The sequence below is a fragment of the Pinus tabuliformis genome, chromosome 4_2 (genome assembly GCF_031772625.1).
Source record: "Pinus tabuliformis cultivar Carrire ecotype Pingquan chromosome 4_2, CPIR1, whole genome shotgun sequence".
Taxonomy (NCBI): Eukaryota; Viridiplantae; Streptophyta; class Pinopsida; order Pinales; family Pinaceae; genus Pinus; species Pinus tabuliformis.
Genome location: NC_142304.1, coordinates 67,095,345 through 67,114,488, shown reverse-complemented (window position 1 = coordinate 67,114,488; position 19,144 = coordinate 67,095,345). Strand labels below are relative to the sequence as shown.

The 19,144-nt window shown below is 40.6% G+C and overlaps 1 protein-coding gene across 1 annotated transcript in view; it reads right to left on the bottom strand.

Moving 5' to 3' along the window:
• LOC149168269 (protein PIGMENT DEFECTIVE 338, chloroplastic-like) overlaps window positions 1–19,144 on the bottom strand; it is a 359,634-nt gene that overhangs the window by 177,173 nt on the left and 163,317 nt on the right. Inside the window, 1 exon segment of the mRNA XM_089428201.1 lies at window positions 16,900–16,997. Coding sequence (XP_089284327.1) covers window positions 16,900–16,997 — 98 coding nt within the window.

Here is a 19,144-nt window from a genome sequence, read left to right as displayed (position 1 = left end):
AGAGGAAGCACCTACAACTGGAGTCCTTGCTGGCTGTGAGACTGAGGCTGGTGGATTGGGATCTGCATTCAACTGAACAGGCTGAAGTTGAACAACATGTTCAAGTTCAACTGATGTCTCCATATCTATATCTACATCAAGATCCTCATCAGGATCAAACTCTGGTGGACGACTCTCCACTACCCAATCTGATGTTGGATCAATGTCTTCCAACACAATGGGATCTGAATCAGGGCTTTTGTTCAGCAAATGGTTTCGTCTGAGCCGAAGGTTGTATTGGACAAAAACTAGATCATTCAACCGTTTTTTATCCAAACGGTTTCTCTTCTTTGTGTGAATCCTCTCAAAGACAGACCAATTGCGCTCACACCCAGATGCACTGCAAGTTTGACTCAAAATACGAATTGCAAACCTTTGCAATTCAGGGCAATGGCCACCAAAGGCCTCCCACCATTGTGCTGCAAAAAATATAAGAGTGTAATGAATTATGAGTTAGTTGAAGCTCAACAAAATTACAAATTATATCTAACTTTCAAATTATAAATGATTTAACAAACTTTAATAAAAAAAGTAAAACCATTAAGAAATTGAAAATTGAAATTTTTGTTTACCTGGCTCATCTGCTTCTCTTGCAATCTTTGCTAGGTTCTTCCCAAAGGTACCTGATCCATTGCTGAAGGTTGTGACCTGTCGATGTATCTCCAGCTGATCAGACTCCAATGGGATCATGCGATCAATGCAATCAATCAATCCATCTCTGACCTCCCCCCTCAAACCTCCTGACTCCTTAGCTTTATAATGATACCGTGGATTCAAAAAATACCCAACTGCATGTATAGGGCGATGGAGTTGATTGTTCCATCTTTCATCAATGATTGCCCAAATGGGCCCATACTTTGCCACTCTATCCTTGTATGCTGTCTTTATTTGCTCCTTTGCTTGATCCATAGCCTCATAAATGAAGCCCATAGCCAACCTTTCCCCATCCACCAACCGCAACACCTTAACTAGTGGCTCAGCAAGCTTCACAATCTCTGCTGCCTTTCTCCAAAAAGTTTCTTCATGGACTTTCCTTTTCAATTCTTTGCCTTCTGGTTTGTTATACCAATTGCTTTGATTCCATTCATCACTGGAAAACATCTTTTGCAAGTTTCTATGTTGGGAAAGCATAGATTGCAATGTCAAAAAATGTGTAGCAAATCTAGTGATGGCAGGCCTAATAATATCCTTGCCTCCAGTGTGTTTCCTCATGAGACTCAAAACCAGTGTATGATTGTAGATAAATTTTGTTATGCTTTTGGCATGATCTACAGTGTTTTTGACCCAATCTAATTTTCCAATATCCTCATTGCTCAAGCATGAGGTCTATGCAATGTGTAGCGCATGGGGTCCAAAAGATGGTCTTGTGTTTTTCCTCTAACAGTTTACCTGCAAGAACATAGTTAGAGGCATTATCTGTGATGATTTGAACAACATTAGCCACCCCCACCTCCTCAACAACCTGATCCAATAGCTGAAACAACAAGTGGCCATCTTTTACCTTATCAGATGCATCAACTGATTTTAAAAACATGGTTCCTTGTGGGCAGAAGACAAGAAAGTTTATGATGGTACGGTTTCTTTGATCAGTCCATCCATCTGAGATGATGGTACACCCTGTTCTTGCCCATGAGTCCCTGAACTCTTGCAAATACTCATTAATGGATTGAATTTCTTTCTGCAAACGAAACCCCCTTAGCTCATGCATAGTAGGGCCTTTGAAGCCTTTTCCAGCAGCATGTATGGCATCAAACATAGGCTCATAATATGGTGAACGAGCAGCATTAAAGGGGATATCAGCATCATACCACCATCTAGCTATGTACTCACAAGCAGTCTCCCTCAATTCTTTCTTCCAATGGTCATCTAAAGTGGGCTGAATTTGACCTTTACTAACTTCAGGACCATGTGCATCTGATGGAGAGGAGGGAGTGAAATAACTTTTGATAGTCACATCACCCTTTTTCAAATTCATTCTACCCTTTCCCTTATCTTGAATAGAACCAATAGAGGGAGGAACATATCGGAAAGGGTTGGATGCCTCAGTTTGAGGGATAGAGGAAGAACCCTCAAAATCATAGTGGGGGTTGGTAGCCATCATTTTTTGTATCTCCCTCTTCCTCCCAATTTCAGCCTGTATGTCTTTTTGCCTAGCCTTCTCTTCTTTAAATTTCTCAAAGCTGGCCAACAAATTCTTTCTAATCTCCCCAATTTCTGGTGAGGTACATGGGGTAATTTGGCCTCTAATCCCTGCCAAGTGTTGTTTCAGCCTATGAATGCCCCCAGGACCTTCCTTAATTTTCCTATGGCAAAATTTGCAATGCATTTGACTATCAACCATTTCAACATATGCCCAAGCAGGATCTCTTGCCCTAGGTGCCATTTTTTGACTAGGAAAACAATCTGAAAATGAAAAAAAAAAAAAAAACATTGATTCAATGTTCATTTACTTGACAAAAAACACTCTCTAAGCTTTCTAGATATGCACCTAAAATTTACTAAGCAAAAACAGATTTATAGAGGTGGAAAAAAATACCTCCAGGCACAAACTGCCTCCTCAAGCTTGCTCCAAGAATCAGCTCCTCAATGCTGCTCCAAATGGCTGCCCAAGAAGCTCCTCACTCCAGCTACAATGCTCCTCCAAGACTCCTCACTGCTGCTCCAAAACAAGCTCAAGAACTGTTCACTAACTCTCAAAGAAGACTCTCACTCAAATGCATAAGACTGTTGTGAGTGAATGAGAGCACTTGGCTGTGTTAAATAGGGTTTGGGAGGGGGAAATGGACCCCAAAAATCATTTAGCATATTGGTATAACAGTTTGAGATCCAAAACAAACATTAAACAATTTAAAAATCCCAAAAAAATCAATTTTTTAATGTTGTTTACGTGTGGAGGGCCGTCCCATTGTGACTCGGCCGAGTCATATCGGAAACGGCCGGGTTGGCCGAGTCACCCATGACTCGGCCAACCAGACCGTTTCCAAGGCCGGGTCACTCCCAACTGCTTCAACTCGGATCAACTTGGCCGTTTCGGTTTCGAAACGGTCAGTTTTTAAAACAATGATCTGCTCCCCCTTCTGCATCTTATACAACCGCAGCTGATTCTCCAATAGCATCTTCCACTTGCACGGAAGTGCCTTGATACAAGGTCGTCAAAGTATCCCACATCTCCTTTGCTGTGTTCTATTCGACAATATGTGGTACAACATGATCCTTGACTCCATCAAGGATTATGCACATTGCCCTCTCCATTGCATCCTCATATTTCTCATTATCAATTGGGTCTACTGGGATAGCCACGGTTCTATGAGCAAAGCCCTTGATGCAATGTCTATCTAGGACTAACAGGATCCTGGCCTTCCAGATGACAAAGTTGGAAACCCCGTCCAACCTGTCCTGATACGTCAGTCCGTTTACTGCCATCTCTTCTCCTTCTTCTGGACTCCCTCTGAGATTCGACTTCCCTCCTGGAAATCTCCCTCTAAGTCTTGATTTCCCTGCTGGAAATCTTCCCGCCAACTGTCGAACCGCTCCTCTCCAATCCTCTTTGCAACTGCAACTCGGATCTGGATTTCTTGGCTAGAAATCTGTCAAGGCAGCGACTCCCTCTACCTTGGTTCTGTCCCGTTAGGTACTACTCTGTTCCGACAGAACAACACCCCACCAGCTTCCCAATCCACAATCTGCCCACAGCTCCCTAGGCCCCGGCAACTGAAGAACTAAACCTCTCAGCTCTGCGCAATCCTGGCAAAGGCTCAATAACTCCTCTGGCCAACTACGCCAAGCCTACTTGGCTGAATAGGATGACGTGGCTCTTCATGAGCCTCTTTTGCCTCTCTTTGCCTCTGCGCTGGCCCTCTCTCTGGCTCGAAATGATGATGCAGGCCCTCTGCATCACTCCTTCTCTGTTGCCTTCTACTTAGGAGCAGCTTTGTCTCTTGGGATAGATACTACTCTGCAAATTTCTAATATTGTTGGTGCCTTTAGTTCTCCTGTGATCTACAATGCTCTAATACCATGTTGAAATTTCTAAATGTTACCCATTAGAAATCCCTACTACATTATCTGGTTTATTTCACCTACTTGTTTATTCCTTAACAAGTTATTTATTCATATAAATACTGAAAATAAACACAAATGCAACCTTAACTCATATACAAATCAGCAACTGAAATACTAGACAAACACACAAGGGACGCCGTTATTTTTGGACAATCGTCCCCGAAAAACCCAATGTGGGAAAACCGGTGCAGCAGTTCTAAGGGTTTTATTATTATGCAGATTTCTTGAGTACAACTAGGGTGCCAAACTGGCTCACCCAACAGAGATTTTTACACGACAATAATACCTCTTCTCGGAGACAAATATTCAGCTTCTCAGCACTAGTCTGCCCCACGAAAATCCTTTCAGAGTCTCCAAGGCTCTACATCAGCCCTACTAGCCTCTACGTAGTTCCTGAACCCTCTGCGTCAGCCTTCTGCCTCTCTGCATCAGCTTTCTCGCCTTCTGCGTCACCCATGCAGGCCCTTCAGCCTCTGCGCAGTCTCTAGTTGCCTCTGCGTGGCTCTTGCTGCCTCTACGTCAACCTCTTCAGTCACTGCGCTAACCCTCAAGCACTATCTCTACCTCTCTGCTATGTACTCACTACCCCTCGCTACAACAAATCACTTGTTCAAATTTTCTCAGCAAACCCCGCTTCAGAAAATCGAACTGACTGATCAATCTTGGTGTATCTCCAACTGACCCTCAAGCCCCCTCTTATACTTTTCTTGTTGAATCTTCAACAGCCGAGATTAAGTCTCTAATCAACGGCTAAGATTAGATTTGGCTTAATCCATGTCATTTAGAACATTCTCACCCAGTTTTATATTAATACCCATTAATATTTTAATTTTTCTAAGTTTAGACTTAGGAACCCCATTAAAATATTAAGTATTTTAATATCTCTTTAATCGGGTGGAATTTCCCCAAACCATTTCTGGGTCTTGGAGATCTCATGTGCTTTAGCCTCTCCACCAATTTTCATGGCTACAGCACATCCGATGCTACCACAAATCAACAATCCTATGATACACAAAACTTTTAAAGAAGACCTATGTGAAGAAGTTGATTTCAATCATAGTAGAGATCTAGACGATCCTTCTTCTTTTGCTTCTTATCTCCTTCTTTCACTTCTTGGGTAATGTGAGCTTATTCTCGTTTCCTCTTATTGTTGTCCTTCTTAAATTTGGGACAATCCCTTTTACAGTGTCCATACTCTTGACAGCCAAAGCATTGGATTTTGGACATATCTCTTTTACCCCTTCTCTATGGACCAAACTTGCCAAATTTCCCTCTTCTCTTGGCCATAGCAGCAACTGCCTGCTCCTTTGATCCCACGTCATCTTTGGCTTTGAGTCTAGTCTCCTCAATTTTGCATAGAGACCAAAGTTCATTTAGTGGGGTAGCTTCCTTCTTGGCATATCTACTTGATGTGAAGTTACCCCATTCCTAAGGTAGTGTATTGCGTACCACAGTTGTCATTTCTTTGTCAAACATAGCTTCTCCTGATCTCTCATCTCAGGGATTTTCATGAAGTAGGGAGCTATTCTTTCATCCTTGGATATCTTCATCTTATATAATTCATTATGCAATGATATCACTTCTCTAGTTGTCCTAACTAAGAATAGCTCCACCAACTTATCATAGATATCTTTAGATGATTCAAGTTTGGAAACATAAGGAATGAGACGGTCCTTGATGGATTCTATTAGAATCTTTTGAGCCCTTGTTTCATCCTTATTATGCTTTGCTATGGCCTAAGTTTGTTCCTTAGCAGGAACAGTGACGCTCCCTTTGATGTAATCCAGAAGTTCATTTTCTTTGAGAAGTAGATCAATCCTCTTTTCCCATGCAAGGAAATTAGCAGTCCCACCCAATTTGTTGCTTTCCTTACAAAGAGACATTTTGATATGTTCAAAAGAGGACATACAAATACTTACTTGAGAGTGTTAGTGATGAAGAGGTCTTTAATGATGAAGCTTGATCTAGATTGTTTTTCTTTTTGTGGATGGAGACTCTTCTTGAATGAGCCTTCTTGTGAATGCCTTTAGATGGAAGGCTTTCTTCTTTCTTTGTTCCCAGGATGGCAGTCCTTCTTGATGGATCTAGGAGAGAAGATGGTAATTCTCCTTGTCTTTGATGGATCTGGAACCGTCGCTTGAAAATCCGATGCTTCAATCTTTGTATGACTCTACTTCTTGATCTTGATGCTTCACTCTTCTATGTGTTCTTGAGATGCCCTTCCTTGATGTGTCACCTTAGCTCTGATACCATGTTGAAGAATCTAGGGCATTTGAGTTATAATGAGATTCTTCTAGCAATGATAACAATTTGTGAAGTACTTTTTATTTTTCTTATTATCACAATCTTCTCTTATTATTATCAGTGTGTGTTCTCTTACTTCATCAAATAGTTACCAAAACAAAAGAGACAAGAACACAAGATGTTGGCTCTTAGCCAGGGCAAAACCTCTCTCCCCTAGAGAGGAAACCCTTTTGCAAGTTTCTCTTATTGACGCTTCAATTGACAAATGCAAAACCCAAGACCCTTGACAAGAAGATCCTCCAAGCACAAGTCAAGCCTTTCCTGAGAGCACTTCCTCTTGTAGCACTTTGTCCTCCTCTTTCCGGCAACTGACGACTTTACTGTAGCAGCCCTAGTTTGTATGCCCTAGAAGAGATATACTTCTTCTCCTCCTTTACTTGAGATAGAGACTTCCTTAATCAAGGAGAAGACCTTGTTACTAATCCAACCGAGCTCTATTTTCTTCACTGTGGTTGCAAATCTAGAACTGTAGCAGTATGTCTTCCCTTTCTTCGCACGTGTGGAGGATACCTTCAAGAATTGCAGCTTCGCATGCTCTCTTACCTTCGCTTGAGTAAGAGGCCTAATTGGTACTCTTTTTCTAGCCTAACCAAGCCTCTTCGTATGATTGTATTAGGAGGTTAGTTAAGGCAGCAGATTGAGCCTTCTCCTCTTCGCACATATGACTGTAATTAGGCCTAAAATATGCCTTATGAACTCGGTCTTCTATCCCTCCTTCACTGTAAGAGAGACACCTTTCTTCGTCCTTTTCCGTACCCTTTTCTCTTCCTTCTTCCTCGTTGATTTCAAAGATGACTTGCTGCACTTTGGTGAGGACGAGTGACCCTATATATAGTGGTCTGTCCTCCTCTTTTGGGCCGACTTGATCACTTTAGGCCGACTTGCCTTTGGATATTCGAATTAGTCCTTTTTATGAGGCCGACATATGGAGGAGGCTTGTGACATTGCTTGGAGGTCTTTCTTGGACTCTAATACATAAATTTACATGGTGTAACATGCCCTTAAGGGTCTTCAACATTTACTTTGACTTTTTGACTTTCGTATAGCACTTAAACATGTGCTAGACCTATGCAATGATGTCATGTCCCCATTTTTGTTCTTCTTCATAATACAGCGAGGGTGGATTCCCGGGACAGGGGATGGCCAGGTCAGTGGGGCAGGTTTATGTCATTAGGGGTCCCGATGGAGTTTTCAGGAGTTTCTATGGGATTTGATGGTATTCGCATGGCATATTCCATCATCAGCACAATTTGTCTTTCATTCCGTTGCATTCCGACAACTTTCAAATAGCAGCATTATTATTGGGCATAACTTAATTAATTATGCTCAAGGTGGCATTCCGAGGAGATTAATTGTCGAAACATCTCAGTGTAATAGCTCGTTGGAACTGGAAAGAGAAGATCTACATGATGTGACTTTTGGATGTGAGTTTTAGTGACCTGAGGAGAGATGGTGGCCAATTTACCCTTTTCCCACACTAAAAAGAATATTTTAATTAAAATAAATGAGGGAAAAGTGCTCCATGATTAAAAAACAATAAAATAGAAGGTTCTAGAGGGATCCATCAGATCTATAAAAGAGGAGTTAGAGGCCATTGGAGGACATCTTGGTTTTGATATTGTTTCTTGTATGTGAGGTTGAGAACCCGATTCTCTACTCCAGCAGTAGCCTCAGGACGGAAACCCTCGGGTGATTCAGTGAGAATGGACGAGCACCTAAGTCACCTGACACGGGGATTCGGGATTCGTAGGATTCGGGATTCGTGGTGTCGGATTCAGACACGTTGACCCCCCAAAACAAGACACGTAGGATTCGTTATATATTATTTTATTAAAAAAAAATATATATATATATATATATATATATTAAAAATTAGATATTTCTTACACAAATTTTAATTAATGATACAAATTTATTGATTTCAAATATAGATCTTCATCTATAGCTATTAGCATGCATAGTACATACAAAATTCAAATACATGTCAATCTATTATCTATTTCTTATGCTTGGCCCTCTTGCCACCACGAGAAATGTCTACAGTCTAATTTTTTAGTCTTGTTGGAAAATCAAGATCTTTGTCATTAATATCACCCTTTAAGCATTAACATAAGATAGAACAAGCATAACATGTCAAGTCAAGATTTTGTTTGAGTGATGCATACATTTTTAGGAGGGTCATGATACAGGAGTTCGACAACCAATGTCACTAACATCAAGGTACATAGAGGGATTGGTGCTCTTGATTAAATACGAGTTCCATACCCTAATACATGACAAAATTCAATGGAAACATTGCAATCCCCCAATCCTAAAATCCTGAAAAACTGATAAGTTTGCTGGATTTTGAATGAAATCTAAAATTCTATTTTCTCCATATGAAATCCAATGAGGCTGGAACCACTCTCAAACATCCTGAGTCATTTCATGGTAATGTTAAAAATTTAAGTTAATCTTCATTTTCATCCTTTTACTTTAAGAATTTAACATTACCATGAATAGCATATCAATACTAGGGCCTAGATTTGATCATTAAGCTGCCAAAACGCTTGCCAAATGAAAATATGCATGGCTGTAATGACCAAATGCGGCCTTTTCATACCAGCATAGGTCACTTTTGCCGCCTAACGAGTCCTGGAAAACAGGAAACACTGCCAAAATTGCGACACGTAGTCGGATTCGACGTGTCAGAAAAGGACACAACGTGTCATTGGTTTTAGACACGAATCTAGACAGAATCGCGTCGGACACGCTGGGTTCGGGATTCGTGGGGCCTATAGGACGAATCCGGTTATCTAGACGACCACCCATCTCTTCCCTTGGTGAATCCATCCAAGGTTCATAGGTCGCAGTGTATTGTTTTTCAGTTCTGTTTTGGAGGCTGATTTGCGGCATTATTGTAGATCTATCTGAGGCCAGCTTTTTATCTCAGCTATACGGGTTGTATGTGCATGTAAAACCCTGGTTTATATAATATAATAAAGTTGAGTATTTTACTATTCATGGTGTAATGGGATTGCAGTGCTTTCTTTGCTTAATTTTACATGGCAATCTTCTGTAAAATGCATGATTAGTTTTATGTGAAGCACTTGTTCCAAATTTTCTGCATTTGGGATATTACAGTGGTATCAGAGCCTTGGTCTTGGCTCAGCCCGCAAGTTTTTCAGTAGCAACTATTATGGTTTGAGGGTTTCAGAAGTATTTGCAGAAATTCCACAAAATGTTAAATTCGCCTATTTGTCAGCGTGATCATTTTGTTGCAGAAAAAAATTGTCTTGGACATTAACTACTCTACAAATTCTTTGTTGCAAAGTGCTAACCAAATTCTCTTCAGTTTTGTTGTCTGCTTAATAATCGCTCGACAAATTGATTAAAAAGTCAAATATTATAGAAAACTATCAAAGTGTTCTCAAAAGGCCAAACAAATACAATTATTAAAAGGGGGCCAAACATTTATTCAAAGGCTCTAAGTTTGGCCAAAAAGGGCCAACTCCTTAATTTTCAAGGACCGAAACTAGATAAGTCGAGCAGTGGATACGTGCAGTCAAGTCCGTTGTCCAAAGGGTGAGAGATGAACAATATGTGGAGGAGTCAAGAATTCGTGGATCCTAATATTTGACCACACGCAAATTAAATGAACTGTGTAGCAGCTATATGGGACGCACGACGTAATGAAACCAGACACAAACAATTCCCTAACGATCTGGGGCTAAAAACAATCGCGCGCCATTCATGCACATTCCCTGTTCAGCAAAGGGATCATTTGAAGCGAAAACATGAAGTTCATTGATCTTGCATGGTGCGAATAATGTGCATACTAGTTTGTGGGAGATTGACAGGGGACAATTTCAGTGTTCGAGCAATTGTGTATACACCTACGTTGATGCATTACGCATTAAAGGTTCGATGGAATATTTCCAACACGTGTGCCAAGGAAAAACTGGCAGGTGAGTTTCCATTTTGGAGCCGTCGTAGCCGTCGGGGAGTCTGTGCAGTTTTGGATACATTGGAGCGAAGTGGAAGGAGCGGCAGGGCGATATGCATGCTGGCAAATGAGCCACTCATACTGAAAAATTAAAGTGCCATGATCAAATTTTAATGATGGTGGGGCCATAAATATTCTCAGGCCAAATATATTGGTGGCCCAAGTTATTGAAAAAGAAAAGGTGTTGAATTATTTAAAAACAAAAAGGGGCACAGCATATTATTCTAAGATTATCGGAAGTCGAGTTCAAAGCAACAGAATTGAATTTTGAAGAAGCGAAAGACTAGTTCCTTCCAAACCGAGTCATCGTCATTTGGGTAGATCGAGCGCAAAGCGGGATTGTTCCTACGTATGGACAAGTTCTTCTTAGCGTAATAATTCTTATTAGACTGAGAATCTCGCTCAGAATTTCCTTGTATGATTCAGGTCGACTTCACTGATTTGCAACTTAAGCAAGCCGAGTATACTACCATAGTGGAGGTTGAGTGCCTGGGGTGTGTTCAGCTCAAGTGACTAACCTATACACTGCATCTCTAGGCAAGATCTTCACTATCCGACAGGACGAACATACTGGATGAGATTTCTCCTTCATTTGGCATGTTGTAAGACATAAATTTTGATAGGTCGTGAACCCCCTTTGTGTTGTACGTGAGAACTGGTGCTTACTAGGAAACGTAATGCATCATGAAGAAACATCACAGTAAAATTTTAGTTGTTGTGCATAAGCTTTATTGAAGACGAAGGGTTGTGTACAAGGCTGGAAGGAGTCTTGAGCTCGGGTATTAGAGGGAGGGCCCATACTCTGCTGGACCAAACCTTATGTGATACCTGAGTGTGTTTAATCCTTGTTGGAAGGTGTGTTAACTACTGGTGCAATACCTCTCTGAGTTGCTACAGGAAACCAGCGTGTGAATTTGTGGGGAGAACTCTTATTTCGTGGGTCAAGTCAACTCATGGAAGGGGGTGCAAAATTCCTTATACAACCAACCTAGAACCTTCATGTATTTCTTTGCTAGCTGAGCGTATAATCTAAAGGCATTGAAGGACTAGAACAACAAGAATAGACACTGAAATATTGTGGATAGTCAACAAGTCTGGGTTGCTGAGGATCTCTGTGTACGTTGGCTAGACATTACACTGCCATCAATAAACCAGGTTTCTCCCATACATTTTCTGTTGCATCATTTCATTGCAATTTTATTATAAAGGCTCATAACATGCTAAGAAATCTAATGGTCATCAGTGTCCTATTTGTATTTCTGAACTCATTGAAATATCAGTCATGGTTGTTGGGTGAACTCCACGGGTATATGCCACTGTGTGTATTTTCTTGAGCATTAGTAAATAATTCACACCTACAACACTATAAAGGCTCAAAAAAACAATAGCCTCATTATCACAAACATTCTTGTCATCATTGGACTAAACCATGGAGGAACTACTAAACAAATTGAGAAGAAATTGGTTCCTTGAACCACCATGTATCATTAAACCGGAACACAAAATTGAATATTAGACCTTTTTCAAGAGGGATCTATGCCATTCTTCAGAAAGAACAACCAAGAGATGTGCAGAAGGGGCAGGAAATAGGACACAAAATCTTTGCACTTGGGACAAATTTGAAACATATGAAGGTCATATGGAAAGTCCTTTTCAAATTGGATGAACTGGATGCACTCCTTTCTGAAGTGAACCAAACTAAAAGGAAGAAATTGATTTGGGCTCTAAAACCAACTATGCTTGCTCTCATACAACACAAGTTCTTGGAGGAACCTTGTGAAGGGGTTAGACTTCCAGTTGCATCTTGTCTCAGTAACATCATGAGACTAACCGCCCCTATAGCTCCTTACAATGATGATGTTATGAGGAGAGTTTTCAGATTGCTGATAGAAACTTTCCGAGACTTGGACAACAGTGCAGGCTCTACCTTTGGGAAGAAGCTTGAGATTTTAGGAGGCATGGCCATGACTAGGACTTATGAGATCATGTTTGATCTGGAGTGTGACGTTTGATCCTACAGATGTTCCAATGCTTCTTCAACATTAGGAAACATCATTCAAACACAGTCGTAGCACACATGCAGTCCATCCTATCATCATGTATGAGAGGTCATGATGCCATTTGCCGGGAGTTGCAGTCTCGATTGTTGTTCGTTTGGAGGAGAGAACAGTTGGTCTCACCTGCTGCTTATGAACTAGTTGAGAGGTTGGTTGAGCAGAACATTGGGTTGTTCAGGAGACAGTTGACCAGGGAGGAGCAGCTTAGGATTGGGGGATCATGCAGCAGGAATGAGATGAGGAGGAAGGGACTTTGCTTTATCTGCAAGGGACCTTGGGGACCTAACCACTCATGCTTGAGTGACGTTGGGGAGATGACAGAGGTAGAGCAGGAGGAGATTCCCTTTGACTTTCAGGGTGAGGACTCTTCTTTGGACGAGTCCATGGGTTCACGATGATACCTCTGAGAAGCAAGAGCAGTCATGTGGAGTTGATGTCAGTAGCCCAGATGTGCATCCATGTGTGGTAGAGGAGTATGACGAGCAGCTGATTGTTCCCATGAGGGAAGGAGACCCGAGCGCAGATGAGCGACTGGTGATTCAGCACAGGGAGCAGGAGACAGATGACACACCTAGTGTGCGAGATGGGCCGCTTTTGGAGAGTCAGCTAGTGGCTCATGTTGAGCCCATGATGGAGGATGAGCAGACACCCTTGGGGCCAACCATTGGAGTGGAGCAGACAGATGTGCAGCCAATATTCAGGAAGGTAGTATTTGTAGACACTTTTCCTCGGGAGACGTTGGAGATTGATCGGATAGTTTGGCAGGAGGATAGTAGTCGGCAGGAGTTGTTGGAGATGGTGGGGTATCCATCTTTAGGCTGACCCATTGATGAGGTGCGGGCAGATGCACAAGCAGCTAGCAGAGCCGCAGGACATTCAGGGAGCAGCCCTCTTCGGGAGTACATAGATAGGGCTTGCAGCACAATTTGGCCACTTGTACCCCTTACAGGGAGAGAGGCAGGACTTTCTCAATGGATATTGCTAACCAACCAGATAGGGAAGCATGAGTTGAGCATGGACCAACATTAGCATAGTAGACTTATTCCTTACACAAGAGTCCATGACTTAGATTGGCAGGAAATCATGAGTTGGTATCCTATTGATGGAGTATCATTCTTAGTCTGGAGCAGTGTACTACAGGAGCCCTTAGAGGTGGGGGATATTACATCCTTCAATCAGCAGCAGAATGTGGGTTGGCCACTTATCAATATCTCAGCGCAACATGAGTATGGTGATACTGACCTTGGGGTATGCCAAGGATTGGATTGGAGAGAGGTGATGAGCTAGTATACAGTTGGTGGGGCAGCATTCATAGCCGAGCTATAGCACAGCAGGAGCCATGGAGCATTATCGCTCCTTCTTGGTGGCATTGGGATCCTGGTGGATCTACTGGCAGCAGGTTGAGTCAAAGATGGACATGGGATCTAGGTATTGGAGGATCCAAGCATATTTCGATAGCTTGGAGACATGACGTGGACCAGTGATTCGTATGGGATCCGAGCATTGGGTCTCAGTGGCGTGGGGCCACCAGGTTGGTCCACAGATTTGGATTGCTTGAGGGCAAGCAATCTTGGGGCGGGAGGACTGTCATGTCCCCTTTTTTGTTCTTCATAATACAGCCAAAGTGGATTCCCAAGACAGGGGATGGCCAGGTCAGTGGAGCAGGTTTATGTCATCAGGGGTCCCGATGGAGTTTTGAGGAGTTTTATGGGATTTGATGGCATTCGCATGGCATATTCCGTCATCAGCACAGTTTGCCTTTCATTCCGTTGCATTCCGACAACTTTCAAAAATCAGCATTATTATTGGGCATAACTTAATTAATTATGCTCGATGTGGCATTCCAGGGAGATTAATTGATGGAACACCTCAGTGTAATAGCTCGTTGGAACCAAAACGAGCTCCATGATTAAAATAATAATAAAATAGAAAGTTCTAGAGGGGTCCATTAGATCTATAAAAGAGGAGTTGGAGACCATTGGAGGACATCTTGGTTTTGATATTGCTTCTTGTATGTGAGGTTGAGAACCCGGTTCTCTACTCCAGCAGTAGCCCCAGGATGGAAACCCTCGGGTGATTCAGTGAGAGTGGACGAGCACCCATCTCTTCCCTTGGTGAATCCATCCAGGGTTCACAGGTTGCAGTGTATTCTTTTTCAGTTCTGTTTTGGAGGTCGATTTGCAAAATTATTGTATATATAGGCTATACGGGTTGTATGTTCATGTAAACCCCTGGTTTATCTAATATAATAAAGTTGAGTATTTTTCTGTTCATGGTGTTATGGGATTGCAGTGCTTTCTTTGCTTAATTTTACATGGCAATCTTCTGTTAAATGCATGATTAGTTTTATGTGAAGTGCCTATTCCAAATTTTCTGCATTTGGGACATTACAAATGAGCAAGAAACTCATTTTTATAATTTACAAAAATAATATTTCTTTTCTTTTACAAGTACAAAAATCAAAATTACATTTATGAAGACGGAACCTAGTTACACTTTCTTCAACACTTCTTTTGCTTGATTGAACTTCCTTTGATGATCTTCTTCAAATGAGGTCGAATGTCTCTTATATATAGGCTTTCCTTGGAGCTCGAATAGCCCTAGATAGGGCCAACTTGTCTTCTGCAGGCTGACTTGGTCTTGGAGGGAGACTTTGACACATTTTAACTAAAAAATAAATTCTTTTGACTTGACACAAGAAGCCCAATAGGGTCTATTACATATGACAATGACTCTTTTGACTTCTTGAATCTGTGACAAAACCTATAGGCTATAAGTACACAATGGGCGCTTTGACCTAAAACAAATTGACTTTGAGCATGAAACCGATGCTATAAAATAATAATAATAAATTTTCTCTCTTTTACATCAAATATATAGTCAAGAAAATATAAGATATTATGAAGACCGAACCTAGTTACACATTTCAACAATGTAAACCTCAAAAAATGAGATGCTCCCATGCTCTGTTTGGACCAAAGACCAACTTTTCGAGAGATTAAAAAAAGACAAAATGAGCAAAATAAAAATAAAATAATGTGAACAAAATGCACAGGTAGATGAGAAGGGACCTCATTAAGCACAACTCAGGTCAGTTGCTGTGCATTTAAGTACTCTAGAGAATGCAAATGATTCTAATTCAGATCACAACACTCTCATGATTGGTCTTTATTCCTTTGTGCACTAGATGGATGTAAAGACTAGGGGAGCATTGCCTTGAGCAGTGATGCTCATTTGTCATTTGAGATGCCCTTAGATCAGATATCTGACTTGGATCTATATATAATGAGAAATGCAATGGTGATATGTGATTTGTGAATATTACGTTGTTGCATCATTACAAGGATCATGTATAAGATATTTATGTTACTTGTAATAATGCATGTTATCGACACATTGTTTTGTACAATATTGCAATTTATGTTTCAATTTCAAATATTTTAATTTTAATCTTTTAGTATTTTAAGCACAGTCCCCTATGTCAGAGACCTCGACGTTCCCTAGAACTTGAAGGATGTTTCCACATGTCCCCTGGATGCATTTCCCCACTCATGTCCCCACGTACCATAAACTTGGTGGAATATGTGACCCTCTCATTAATAGGTTGTCGAGACAATTAGGGTATGATAGATCCAAACTTCATTATTGTAAATCAATTTTATATGTTATGTATGGTTGTATCAAAGGCAGGGATTAATGTAAAGATTGGTGAGTTATGCTTGATAGGTTGAGTTTAAGAACCAAATTTCTGGAACCTTTCTTTTTTATCTATAGGCTACCTCTTCAAGGGGATATTGTGTTGAGTAAAGTTGGAGGCTGTAGCCGCACAAGCTTCCAGCCCCTGGTTTGGAGTCTAGACTCATATTTTATACTAACATATGAGATACATATTTATCCATGAAATTTTGGACATCTATTGATATTTTACATTGTAAGGACATGGCTTTATTGAATATCAATGAAAAATTCTTTCTTTTATCCAAAATATGAGTATATCTTTATTTTTTTATTTGCAGATTTTTTTCCCGATCCGATTCAAACTCTTCGTTCTTTTGCCTCGCCATTTTTTTTCCAATTCCAAGTCAGGTAACACTGCTTGTGACATTAATTGCAATGTCTTTAATGAAGTTTGCAGACTATGTCTTGCATGCCAGTCGTTAGACAACAATGAAAAGTGAGAATATACATCGGAAGGTTGAAACATGAGATTCAGATCGCCTGAAGTTCACAAGTTCTCATTATTCTTGCAACAAACTTTTAACAGGAATATTGCCTATTGTTCAGATACACGTACGAAAACTCCAGGATTAATGTATCTTTTTGAATATGTAATTTGAAAGGCAACTAAACAGTTCAAAGATCAAACTTAAACACTGATGGTAACAATAGAAAATACAGACAATATGTGAAAAATAACAATCACAGTTTTTCAAAATGATCAGTCTGCTTTACCTTATGCTTGTTCCATCAACCCTCACTTCTGCCCCATATGAAAATATCCTTCTTATGGACCCTTCGAGTAGTGTTCCTTCATGGAGATATTTCATATCCTATCAAATATCATGCAGATAAATGAATATATATAAGCATAAAAGTACATAAGCATCTCATTGCTAAAGTTTTAGAGAAATAAATTGGTCAAGTAGTCATGACACTGAAGTACTAAAATGAAATCAACTAGAAAAGGTAGCAGGTGCTTGAAGAAGCATTGAATTATTCAAGGCTTGCCCAAAAAGGCATAAGAAGAGAATGAGGTTTGCCCCTACAAAGAGGCAATCTATTGTAGGTCTCAGCCTTTTAAATTGAAGACAGAAAAAACAAATGGGTCAAGTCCCAGGTTATAACAACAAAAAAATTGACGGCCTTAAACAAATAGGAAGACAGACAGTTCAGGATTATGTCACAAGTACGATAACTATAGTTGCAGAAGTCCCTGACAGCAAGCCACAACACAAGTAGATGACCTGGACTATATATTCTAGAAGATTTCCAACGTCTCAAACATACCTGTGAATTCAACTGCACAGATGAATAACTTCAACAAAATTACTCATAAGAGTGTTGTGTTGACACCTGCTATCAACAAATTACCATTTGAAATGTAATCTGAAGCAAAAGATGAACAGGGAATGGATATTCAGGCTGAATCATAGAATACTGAAATAAAGGATAAATTAAAATTGTGCACTACAATTTAAAAGGTGAGTGTGACAGACTGAGAACAGGGTAGACAATAGCTCTTATTCTCCTAAGTGGCTCCTCTTTAGAAGCATGATAGAGTCTAATCCATTGCAGCAGCTTTCAGAAATGAAACTTCTTTTATTCTTCCTTCTCACAGTGACAACAAAACTAGGAATTTTTCTTTTATTGCTAAACCACAATTACGGAATGGCGGGAATGTTTCTGGGATGGCTTGAGTGACCCCTCAAATTTTATGAAACGACTACTGGTATTAATGAGAAAGCAGCTGAGGTTGATTCATCAAACCTTGTGATGTTTGAAGTTAAGATGTGGAACCAATAACATCCACCTGCAACTCATCGACAGCAACCAGACATTTCGGAATAAGTCATTTTCCTTCGAGACTCATTGAAATGAAGCATTGTTATATCCACTGTAAAGGTGTCGGAAAGGCACTTATATTTTTAACTTGTTTAAAACTTAAAATGTTTAATCCCAGCTCAACCATTGTATTCTTTGTCTGAGTGGCAGTGACAGCAGTGTGCACACTGTATCTCCAATTTTCAACAGTGTACCTTGAACCAGAGGGAAAAAGTCAACTGTAGGGGACACCTGAGCATCCCTTGCGGGAATTAATCCTGCATCCCCTCAACAGAGGATGTCCCTGGAACGCCCTTTTTGGGCACAGGAATGCTCAACAATGTCCCTGAACTGTTCCCTTCATGTTGAAGACAGCAGGCAGTGTCCCCAAGGCATCATCTGTGTTTTGGGAAGGCAAGGTACATTGGCACACCCCTGAGCAATCCACTGTGTTTTGGGAACAGTAGAGGACACCCCATGTGTTGAAGAATGTAACTAGTCTCAGTCTTCATAATTGTATTCAAGTCATAATGTAATGTATTTGTCAAAAAAAAAGAAAAATAAATTTTATTATAAAAGAGATTGACTTATTAAAGCATGGGTTTCATGCTTGAGTCAATGATTAATAGGTCATAGCCTCCATTTTATCCTTCTAGGGTTTATGTCAAGAGTCATTTGTCCATATCATCATGTAATAGACCCTTCTTGGGCTTTGTTTATCAAGAAAGAAATTTATTTTGATGTAAAGTGAGTCATTTAGGCCTCGTCCACCAAGTCGGCCTCAAAGAAGATAAGTCAGCCTCATTAGGGGAATTCAACCACCCAAAAAGAGTACATAAAGGCAGCCGATCGACCTCATTTAGTCACTCACTCAACTCAAGCAATTCGATCTGCGATTCAAAGAAGAGGAGTGCAAAATCTCTAGAAGAAGGAGAAAAACCTAGCGAAGGAAGAGGAGACCTTTGACAAGCAAGAAGAAACCGAAATTCTCTATCTAATGCCACACATGCGAAGTTTCTTGGTTGCTGCAGGAAGGACGAAATTGCAGTTCTGAAGCTGGGCTGAAATTCTGAAGCAGTATGGTCAAAATCCTATCTTTGATACAGTATTGATGCAGTATTGGTACAGTTGATCTTTGAAGCTGGAATAACAGTTT